Source organism: Plasmodium gallinaceum, assembly GCF_900005855.1.
Source record: "Plasmodium gallinaceum strain 8A genome assembly, contig: PGAL8A_v1_69, whole genome shotgun sequence".
NCBI lineage: Eukaryota > Apicomplexa > Aconoidasida > Haemosporida > Plasmodiidae > Plasmodium > Plasmodium gallinaceum.
Window position 1 is genome coordinate 142,926 of NW_021628230.1, and position 13,056 is coordinate 155,981.

Consider the following 13,056-nt stretch of genomic DNA (forward strand, 5'->3'; position numbering starts at 1 on the left):
TTTTTATTTTCTATTTACACATTTTATTAACTATGTATAACTAGTTTTTCATAAAACTATTTCATCATAAAAGTTTAATTTTTTTAATAGTATGTTGTTAATAAAAAAAACTATAGTAAAAATTAAAACAAAAATAAATTTATTTCTGTTTTTATTGAATAATATTAATTTTAATTTAAATTTTTGATTTTTCCTAGCCATACTGATTATTTTGCTTGCTGCTTCTATTTTTTTACAAATCAAAATTTTACTTTATTTATTTCACATAATAGAATTTTACATTTTTTTTATTTTAATGTAATAAAACATAATAGTTTTATCTACGTAAACTATAAAATCTCCTCCAAAATATTGATTCCAATTCATGTCTCAATTTACCCCACAGAAAAAATGCATTATCTGTAAATCCTTTAAACTCTCTGCGTGTACATGATCCACCACTAACCAAAGAACTTAATTCCTGATGAAGTTTTTGAATTAATTTATTCATTGCATCAGTGGTTTCTTTAGTAATGGTAGACCACATTTTGTCTGCTGCAGCACCTGGTACTCCATAAGATTGTGCTTCTTTATTTAGTTTATCCAATAAAGTTTTAAGATTATCATGCAATTTCTTTTCTTCTTGCGATTGAATATCATTCAAAATTGATAAAGCCTTTTCCGAACTTATGTTTTCATCCATGTTTTCATTATCTTCATTATCATCCAAGAATCTTCCAATAAATTCATCAAAACTTTCTTCATTAGCATTTCTCCCATCATTTGATGCAGCTAATTTCCTTGAAATACTGTATTTGAAATTAAATTCTGAACTTACATTACCTTGGGAATTACATTTATCCTACAAAATTATTTAAAATTTAAACATAGAAAAAAAAATAATAAAGGTCTTTGAATTTTTTTTAAAGTAAATAATTATAAAAAAATAAGGGGTATATATTATTAAGTTTATCATTTTATCTTACGTGATGAGTGAAAAAAAATAAACAAAGAAAGGATAAAACATAAATTTTACAAAACATAAAATTTCGGTTACTTTTATTTTTAAAAACGTAGTTTTCACCTTCAAGTGAACTTACGGAAAAACATTTCATTATTGTAGGATCAATTGCTGATTGCTTTGGTAATATAACATTTATCATCTTACTATATTCTATACTTAAATACTATATTATTAAATTAAAATGTAAATCCTTTTAAAATATATTTCTTATATACTAGGGAATAAAATGTGAAACAATATATCTATTTTAGTGTGCAATTAATTTTTTAATTTAAAACAAATTTAAGAATTACTAAACATTAATATCATAAATAAGGTGATTAAAATAAAAAAAAAAAAAGTATTTAATATATAAATTTAATGAATACATGAGCTTTTTTCAAGAAATATTTTTTAATATTTAATTGATTTATTTTATTTTTCCAGAAAATGTGGCTTCTATTTAGCTATATATACTTATGTTTTTAGTAGAATATTTAACATTAGAAAAAAAAAGAAAAAGTTAATTATTTTAGTCATACATAAAATATAAAATATAAAATAAAAAAAATTTTTTTTCAAATTATTTTGCTATTTAATTAATTAAAATATCGAAAAAAAAAATTGCAAGTAAAATATCCTTTATAAACTAGGTTTTAATTTTAGTATTCTTAAATTCATTAATAATATATATTACTTTAAAGATATAAATCAAATGGACTATTTCAACAATTATATTAAAAAATATTTCAATAAATAAAAGTAAAGAATTTATAAATGTATTTTTCATATTGAATTTTTTTTTTTTCTATATTACATTTTAAAATTTTTTAATTTAATATATAAATATTAATCTAATGTTGAATTTAATGAATTTGTTTTTCATATGATTATGTTTTTTTTGTGATTATTAATTTTTGATATGGCCATTTTACATGTTTTTTGCAGTAATGTGCATGATACAGATTATGACATTCCTTTTGTTATTCAACATGTAATTAAAAATTATTTTAATGTGTTATATATATATTTTTAGTTACCATTTAACTCTTGCATGTCCAAATACATACTAATGAAAATAGAAATACATTATTAAAACAATGCTTCTCAGTAGAGCATGTATTAGAAAAAAAAAAAGAGAAATGGACAAATAAAATTAAAGCAAAGAATTAAATGTAAATTAAAATATTAAATTGATATTAGTATTTTGTCTTTTTTCATTATTTTTATATATTAATTGTATTCTGAAAAATTTTAGCATTAAGTAAATATTATAATTATGATTATGTATAATACTTTCTTAATTTCAGTTACATTATCAACACTTTTGTTATAAATGACTCAATTTTATGTAATTAAAATAAACAAAATTTGGATTATTAATTAACCGTCCAATAATTATAAAAGATTGTGAAACAAATATACTAATAAAGAAAACATACAGGAACCCTCTAATTTTTTTAATTGTTGCAAATATTTATTCATATTATTAGTGAAAGATATTTAGGCCTAAGGCTTGCATAACATCATATTTTATGTATTAAAAATATTTATTCAATAAAAAAACCTCATTATTATTAAAACTTACGTTCTTTTTATAAAATTCTTTATTTATAAAATAATTTTTTTTTAATTATATAACAATTTACAATAGAATTGCTCACAATTTTTTCAAAAATAAATAAAATTTAAATATTAACAAATAATTCTTGTTTTAATGATACTTTGAATTAAATTTACTTGTTTTATATTAATTGGATTAATAAAAATTTCATTAAATTCAAAGTAAAACACTTATTTTTTAAATTTTAAATAAAATTAAGAGGAACAATTTACGAAAAGAAAATTTTTTTTTTCGTATTTTGTTAAAACGAAGTTTTAAAAATATAATTAATAAAAACAAATAATAAAAAAAAAAATAAAAAATTTTCTTTTGTAATAAATATTAAAAACATAATAAAAACAATTTATTCAAAGAAAAAGATATTGTTTTCGTAGTTATCAATTTTTTTAAATATTAACCGTAGATAAATAACTTGTTAATATACTTATGATTTGCTAATTATAATTTCATAAAGAATTAATATAATTTATTGATCATTTATATATAAAATTTTTAATATAGCTATGTTAACTGAACATTTTTACAGTTTTTAACTTGTCAATTATTAATATGCTTTTACTTAACAGAGTTTTTCCATATTTTTATTAATGCGTAAATAATTCATGAACAGCCTAAATAAAAATTCATTGCATAAATTTATATATTACTATAAAAAAAAAAAGAAATTTTATTTTTTATTATTTTTACTTATATGTTAATATCCTTTTTTTTGAATTATTTTTCATTTTTTTTTACGCGAAGAGTGACAGGAAGGAATATCAATCATTAAAAAATTTTGTTTGAGAAATAATTTTTTTTACAAATGTATAAAAATATATATTATATGGAATTGCAAATTCATAGAAGACAAATATTATTTTATATACAATAAAAGTTTTAATAAAAATAGGGATAATTTTTTATGAAATTCTATAACTAACATTTATAAAACATTGGATGTTATGAATGATAAAAATGTTAACATATTTATATTTATAGGATTATTGATGTTATATTAAATTAGTAGTTTATTTTTTATTGTATAATAATTTAAAATATAAGTATTTGTTACAAGATTTTTTTTTTTTTATATACAAAATTTATAGAGATTACTCAATAATATATATGAGCGCGGTTGATTAATGTACAGAAGTATTTCAACAGACAATTATTAAATGAAAATCCTATTTAATAAAAATATATACCACAAATATCTGTTTTTTACAATAATAAAAAGAAACGTTATTTCTTGTTATAAAAGTACATAATAACAGTTGAGGCTGAATTATTTAGCTTTACATATTTCTATAATTGTATACATTAAAACATTACCTATAACTACAATTATCTTTGCACATAATATCATAGAGAATTTTTTAATAGAAAAAAAAAAAAAATACTTATATGATTATATAAAAGTCAGGAAAAATATGAAATAATATAAGAAGAAAACAAAGAAAATAAAAAAAATTTTACTTTTATAACACTCTATCTTATGTACAAGAAGTCATAAATTTACATAATTAAAATAGAATCAATCGCAAATATGATAAATTTTTGGAATTGAATTTTTTACACAGAACTATTAAAGTAATAGTTTTAAAAAAAAAATTTAGAGAATTAAAATTGCATAGTAGAAATCTTATGCTAACTTACAAATATTATTTGATAATTTTTGTTTATATTATATATGTTTTTTTATATTTCCTATTTAGTGTTTAAATTATTAGCATATCAATTTTAAAATCATTATTTTTTTTTATTTTATATCCCTTATATAAAAAAAATAAAGAATGGTATTATAAAAATAATAATAAAGATAACATTGCGTGATTCTTTTTCTACGTCGTTTATCTAAAATTTATAAAAATTTTAATTTAATGTATTTAAAAAATAGTTTTGTTTTCTTTTGAATTAAAATGGTTAAATTTTTTTAATTCATTTAGTTTCTTAAAAGAATTTTATGTATGTTTAATAGATTTAGTTTTAAATGTATGGGAAATTAAAGTCTTATTTTAAAAAGAAAATGTCATTAAAAAATTTGAATTAGCATAATATAATGTGAATATATTTTCTTTTTATTACAATATTGCACCATTTTAATTTTCCTAAAAATTATATTATTTTTTTTTTCTACTTACATTTTAATAAAATTATATTTTATTATTGATTTAAAGTTAATAATTTATATTCATTTCTTTTAATGTTTAAAAAAGTTTTATTTGTGAACATAAGTTTGAAAAATCATAAATAAAGAAATAGTTTTATATGAAAAAATATTTAGAAATAACACATGAACTTACTAAATTTAAAAAGATTGATGATTATTTCTCTCTTTGTTATTATATCTCCCAAACTTTGGATAAAATTTTTGTTGAACAAAACATTATATCGAAACAAAAATTTAATGGAAAATTTGTTTTTTCATTGATTTTTTCTTAAAATTATGTTTAAAATCTTATTAATGTCTCATTTTTTGGCAGATATCATGAAATTATATTTTTTTTATTATTTGTTTTTGCAAATGAATATTATAATATTTAAGAAGAATGCAAAATACATAATGCATCTAAATACACTACCAAATTTAAAAAATTTTAATAATTTTCTAAAATAATTTTATAAAAGAAAAGAAGAGATATAAAAACTTAAATAATAGGGAATGTTATGGAACTTATAATATCACTATAATAACATCCATTTAAATTTAAAGATATTAATTATTATATACAAAAAGAAATGAAAAGAAAATAAAAGAATAAATTATTTATATATCTGCAAAATAGAAAGACATTTATAAAATATTTTTATGCCATTATGTAATGAAATAATTTTTCTTTTAATTTTTTAATTATATATCTTTAATATATCATTTTATTTTGAAACCAATTTTTTTTTCATTAGAGAGAAAATTATAGGAAAAAGAAAATTCTATTGTATTTAATGAAAAAATCTTTTGTTATATGACTTATTGAATATTCATTGAACTTGTTTGAGTTTTGAAAAAAAAAAAAGATTTATAAAGAGCATATAAAGTTGCCTCTATTAATTTAATAAATTTAAGTGTAATTTCAAATGATATAAACCAGTGCACTACATTTATAAGGTTTATATCATTGAGCACCTATTATTTTTATAAGGTATTTATTTACTTTATTAAAAATCCTAAATTTCTATTAAAAAATTTAAATTCTCATTAATTATCAATTTTTATTACATATATTTTATTTATAATGTTATGAGTAATGTTTAGCAATTCCAACACATTGCAATCAAATTAACAAATATGCATAATTAAAATCAAAATAAATTATGTAAATAGCACAAACCAAGAAAATTTTACTATTGTTTATATAAAATTTTCTTATATAAATTTAAAGAAAAAAAAGTACTACAAGAAACTTTTTGTTTACATCTCTTCTTTTTAATTTTCCAACAATTAAATTATTTTAAAAAAAAATATATATTTTTTTTTATACATTTGTAATTTATAAAAAGAAAATAAAAAAATTAACAATTTTTTTTTTTTTTTGTCTAGTGATTGAATGTCTAACTACGCACATTTCATACGCCCATTGTTTTTTATTCTTAAAAAGATTAATAAAGTCTATTATTAAACCTTATAAAAATAGAAAATTAGGAAATTAGGATTCATTGTAATACAATTATCATAATAAATTATTTTCTCTTTTATAAGCTTTTATATCACCTTCTTTAAATTCAAATTTAATTTACTTTAATTTTTTAAGGGAAATTATGTATGCTTAAAGAATATGATGAATATGCATAGATTAAATGTCAATAAATAGTATTATATACTTTTATAAATATTTAATAATACACAAATTTAACTTATCTAGATACTTAGTTATACACGTAAGACATTTGAGAATATATATATACATCTTTGTTGAGATGCATTTACACGTTAATGAATTTATGCCTTATGTATCTGAGAAAAAAAATATTTTCGGTTTTAGTATTATTTTTTATTGAAATATTTATTTCTATAATTGAATTTTTTTTTTTGAAAAAGCAAAAAATTGTTATACGTTTTAAAAAATTTAAATGTTTTATGAAATGTAGTTTATTTTTGTAATGTTTTAATTATTGAAAATACATGTTAAGTACTTTATAAATTTTTTTTTTTTTTTTTTTTTAGAATTATATAAACTTTTTTTTAATAATTAGAATTTGAGAGTATAATGAATATATATACAGTTAAATGTGTATTTAATTATTAGTTTTTAGAGATATATAAAGTAATTATTTTATATTAAATAGTTTAATTATATAGAATATATATTTTCTTTTAAAAGTTAAAATTGGTAAATTAGGTAAATATAGTTCTACATGCTTTTTATTAATTATATTTTTTAATAAACAATAAATTTTATTAAGCAGCTTTTTAATGAAAGATAATATTTACTTTTTTGAGAATAATAATTAATAGTATTAAGAAAAATATAAGGTTAGTATTTCATAATTTATAATTAAAAAAAAAAAATTTGCTCCTTTTTTTATTTTTTTTATAAGTTATTTTTGCAATTTTAATATTATTTTTTTAGTATTTGAATGAAAATTTTTTGTTGAAACTTTTTTTAGAGAAAAATTTTACAATTTCATGAATAAAATTTTCGTTAAAAATAAACTAACATAATTTGAGTTTGTGCTTCAATATTTACTTTTTTTTTTTTTTTTTTAAATCAAAACTAGTAAAAACTAATTTCTAATCACTTGATCATATAATTATATAATTATAATTAAACAATTTTGCACTTAAAAATCTATAATTAATGAGGATTAACATTTTTAATAAAAATAAAACATATTTATGAAAGTAAATAAGTGCCTCCTAAAAAGAAGTGGAAATCCAATGTAGTAAGCGATAAAAATAATGCATATGTATTTGTATCATTAATATAATTTTTAAATTATTTAAATTAGTAGAAGAAGCTTTATATGCTTTTTATTAACTTACCGATGCAATATTCTATTAGAGTCAATGAAAGAAAATTAGCAAATCAAAAGTAAATAAAAAAAGCACATTAAAATATTTCACACTTTTCTATTAGATTTTGACAAGAGATTATAAAATAAATGTTTTCACTTATATATAATTCAATTTTATTTAATATAAAATAAATAACATCTATAAGAAGTGATTTCTTCAAGGATGATGAATTAATAAAGTGTATATTAATTAATTTTATAATAAATTCTCAAGTTAATCAAAAAATAGTATTGTGGATATTCTTGGTTATTCAGTAAGATAAAATGATATATACTTGGAAATTTACTTGAATATTTAATATATTTTAGAAAATGTAGACATTAATATAAATTTTTTTTTATTCAATTTTAGTAAATTTAAATTTATTTATTAATAAATACATGTGTATATGATAAAAAAAGTTATCTTTTCCAAGTTATGTAAATTAATTCCACAGGAATAATACATTTCTTATTTAAAGAGATTGAAAATTTATTAATAAATAAGTTAATTATTCTTCATATGTAGCATATGTATTTAAGGATTATTTTTTCTGTAAATAAATAATTGTATAATAAATTGAATTAGTATAAATTACTCAATAACTTTTTATTTTTTTATTTATTTAACATGAATTGAGTGTATACAAATACAAAATTAATAAACCAGTAATATATCTAGAACAAGTAACTAATAAATCAATGTATGATCTAATAAATTTAATAATGAAATTTTTTTATTAAAAACAATAAAATTAAAATTATGACATTTTTAATTTATTATAGATTTATTATCTTAAATTATTTTTTATAAATTATGCTAGTTCTAATTTATTACGAAAAGGTAGAATTTGATAATTACATCTAATTAAATTTTAAAATTTGTTTAATTTTTTTTTTGCCGAAATTTTTCTTTGAAATTTTTTGGTAAAATTTTATACTTTCAATAATAAAATTTTTTTTATTAATAGCAATAATATAATTTTACTTGTTTCAGAATTTACCTATTTTTGTTAATTTAAAAGCAATAGTCTTAAATTTATAAACGTTATTTATAATATTCTGAATAAAATAAATTTAATAAAAAATTAATAATTAATGAGTACTTAAATTTTTAACAAAAATAAAGGATTTTTATTAAAATAAATAAATATTTCTTAAAAACAAAACATGCTCAATTAAGCGAACTACATAAATATAGTTTACTGGTTTATAAAAATTAAAAAATTACACTAAAATCCATTGAACTAGTAGAGAACACTACACATGTTTTTAATTAATTCATTTATTCATTAATCTAACAAAGTCATTGAACAGACAATTAATAAATTAAGTAATGAACCAACAAATTAATAAAAAGCATTTATAGTTGTGTCTACTAATTTTAATTGTTGTAAAAATTATATTAGTATTACCTCTAAGGAAGCTTCGTAAATATAATTTATATTGATGGTTAATAAAACATTTCATTATCTTTTTTTGAGATTCTATATAATAACAATAGCGCAATTAGTTTTATGTGAATGTAATACAATTAATAGATCTATTTAGAGATGTATTTATGATAACATGTAAAACAAATTTCTGTAGAAAAAAAAAAACTATAAAGTAGTCTATAAAGAAAATTAATATATTCTGAAATACAGAAGTGTTATACCTATAAAAAATACATGGTAATAATAATAAAAAAACTATGAGATATAAAGTAAATATTCTTATTTTATTGTAGATAGATATTTATATAAAAGGTATATAGTCATCTATATAAATTATTTTTACGATAAATAAAATAAGTATAATTTTTTCCACATTCCCTTCATTAACTTGTATAATTAAGGTACTATAAAAGTTTTTAAATGGTCTATTAATAAACCAATTGATGAATGCGGTAGGATTATTGAGACTAGAATAGTGTTTTATTAATTAGCTGTTCAGTGACCTTGCTAGTATTGAAAGAACAATTTTATGATGAACAAATAGAGAAAACCTTACTTATTTTATATTTATTAAATTAAAATTTAATGAAAATTATTCACTTTTAATAATTCATATCAAGTATTAAATGTATTAGTCAATTACCATTGTTAATAATTTACGCAATATATCATGTGTACAATATTCTACATTGCATTATTAATATATCATAAAAAATAAAAGAAATTTTTTTTTTTTAAGATATAATATTATTCATTTTTAAAAAAAAATATATATTTTTATATATATAATTTTATATACACAAAAAAAAAAAAAAATAATAAAATATATCTACATTTTTTTTTTTTGTGTATTTATTTTTAAGACAAATATTTTTTTTTTTTATAAATGCATTTACTCTTAGTGTAAGTACTTTGTATAATTATTTTCTTTATGTTTGTACGCGTTTAGTTGCTGGTATATAAATGATAATACAGACCTATTTTGTATAATATTTAGATGAATAAATAGAATAAAAACATTTTATATTATATATGTTGAATTGCGGAAACAATATGCATTCATAAATATGTAAAATAAAATAATTATTCAAAAATTATGTACATTAAAAAAAAATGCATATACTTTCACCAAATGTGAGAACACTAAAAAAAAATAAATAAATAACTATTTTTTTTGGTGTGTATATTTGCAATTAAAAAAAAGAAAAATATAATATATATACTTTTTTTTCTTTGACATATGACACTTAAAAAAAAATATTGATATAACATTTTTTTTTTATTACTTTTTTTTTTTTTTTTTTGAGAATGTGTGAATTACCATTGAGTGTATATTTTTTTTTATTAAATGAAATATTAAAGAAATTAAATTTTAGAATGTTGAATAAATTAAAAAAATAATCAACTATTAAGTAGTATTTATTGTTGATTAAAAATAATAAATATATTAAATTAAAAATTAAAATAAGTAATATTTACATACTTCTTAGTAATTTGCTTTTTTTGACACTACCAAAGTAATTGAACAGGTAATTAATAAATCACTTGTGCACATTTTTTTGTATTTTAAATATACAATTAAAAATGCTTCTAATCATTTTATTTACTAAAAAATTATTTAAAATAAATCAATAATACTACTTATAGATCAGACTTTAATAAAGTAATAACTATGGTTCTTTTTCTTTTATTTCCACCTTTGATTTATCAATTGTCTATTCAATGATTTTGCTAGTATGAAAAAAACAAATTAATAAAGAGCGTTTAAACTTTACTTTTTTAATTTTTAATTTAATATATTCATTATTTTTAATCATCAAATACTACTTATTAGCTGATTATTTTTTTCAATTAATTCATTTAACACTATAAAATGTAATTCCTTTAATATTACATTTTAATGAAAAAAAAATACATATACTCCATAGTAATCCACATATAATCCCAAAAAAAAAAGAAAATAATAAAAAAAAATGTTATCATAATATTGTTTTTTAAGTCATCGTAATATACCAAAAAAATATATACATATATGACATTTTTTTTTATTAATTGTAAATACACACACACAAAAAAAATAATTATTTATTTTTTTTTAGTGTACTCACCTTAGTATAAGTATTTTTTTTCTTTAATGTGAACAATTTGTAACTATATAAGTGTACTCATTTATAATTGTGTGTTGCTCTTGTGATTCATCATGAACAAAATAAAATGTTTTTATTCTATTTATTCATCTAATTACAATACAAAAGATATATGCAGTATTACTTATGAACAAACTCTCTATGAAAAATTAAAAAAGTATAGAATATTATTAAACACAATGTGTACTCAATTTTTTTTTGTATATTTACTTTTTATAAATTGACAAAATATTAGAAAAAATGAAGAAAATATATTATATGAATGAATAAACATAATGAGAGAGTTAACACATAAATTTATTATGGGTAATTTAATTTTATTCGGTGCAAAAGCTATATATATATATATAACACGAACAAAAATTATAATAATTAAAAATGGCATAAAAGATACTGCTAAGAGAAAAGAAAAACTTATATTATTTTTATGAGACATTTCTAGAGTTTATATACCTTATGACTAACCCTTCTTGTTTTGTTATTATTTTTTTTTATGAATTAAATTCTATATTTTTGTATGTAATTAATTTATTAATATTCTCATATTCGCACAAAGAGGACATTTAAACTTCAAATCAATTTTTATATAACTATTTGAAAGATATGTCATTTGTTCCTTTGTGAAATTTTAAGTGACTTTGTAAATAAATCAATTTTTTATTAAATTAAGCATTCACTCATGTTTTATAACCATTATGATCCTTCTTACATGTGTAATGTTTGCAAACATTATCTAAAAGAGATCATATCCATGCCATGTGGAAGGAACTTTTACTAAAAAATATATTGTCATATTTTAATCTGCTGGTTATATGTTTTGGATTTTTAAAATTTTTTAAAAACGATGATTGCGTTTTTCTCGTCTATTGATAATGTTAAGAGACTTACACGAAAGGATCTTTTCTAAATAATTTACATTAACGTATTCACATAATTTTACTTTTTGGTTTATTGTTTCAAGGAAACATAAATATGTTCTCAAATGCACATGAAGATCTGGATTATGGTTAAACAGAAAAAAACAAAATTTTCTGAATCATTTTGTGAATCATTTTCTGAAAGAACAATTACCTCAGAATTATTTACCATAGGACCTACATTTTTATATGTATATTCATTTTTTGAAAAGTCACCTGGAAGAAGTTTTACTTCAATTAACTCAAAAGAATGTTTACAAATTTAAGTATGAAGTTTACTGCTATGTATAATACATATACATATTACACTTAGTAAAGTTTCCATAACAATTTTCATACTCTCATTGTATAAAGGTGACATTTTTAAAATTTATATAAGATTTATTTTTTTTTTCTAATCCTTACTCCTTACATTGCTATAAATATTTTTCTTAATACATTTAAAAGATTTATTTTTTTAGATTCTTAACTTTATTTTTTTTATTTCATATAAAAAATATAGTTTCCAATAAAATACACAATATTTATAAAATAATGAATAGTAGTCTTCTTAATCATTTATTTAATTATTAAAATTTAAATATATTCATTCTCTCTCTTTAAAAAATAAGTTGCTATAAAATTTATCGTGCATAAACATACTTATTTAGACATGTATTATTGTTCATAATTTTTTTTTTAATCAAAAAAAAAAAAAGAAACATTCAAATAAAATTTTTGCTCTATAGATTTTACAAAAAGTAGTAACATTTTTGGATAAAAATTTCAGCAAAGAGTAATATTATTCCTTAAATAAATAAAAAAAAATTTAAATAAATTAAAGAAAAAATATATTTTTTGGGAGTTATTAAGAATACAAAAATATAATTTGTGACATAATATTATTACTTGTAGAGCTATCATTAAAATTACAATTATATAGTATTAATTATGTTAAAAAAAAAATAATATATAAAATATTAAAAAATTTATAATTTTA

General features: G+C 17.6%; 1 protein-coding gene across 1 annotated transcript, besides 2 other annotated features; it reads right to left on the minus strand.

Annotated features, from left to right (window-relative positions):
* Positions 1 to 316: 316 nt before the first annotated feature.
* PGAL8A_00186100 (Plasmodium exported protein (PHIST), unknown function) lies at positions 317 to 1,142 on the minus strand (the record flags this gene model as incomplete). Its single annotated transcript, XM_028670545.1, has 2 exons — positions 317 to 841; positions 966 to 1,142. The coding sequence occupies 2 exons, from the start codon at positions 1,140 to 1,142 to the stop codon at positions 317 to 319; spliced, it is 702 nt and encodes a 233-aa protein (XP_028527286.1).
* Positions 1,143 to 5,555: 4,413 nt separating this feature from the next.
* Positions 5,556 to 5,963: a repeat region.
* Positions 5,964 to 8,506: 2,543 nt separating this feature from the next.
* Positions 8,507 to 8,931: a repeat region.
* The last annotated feature ends 4,125 nt before the right edge of the window (positions 8,932 to 13,056 follow it).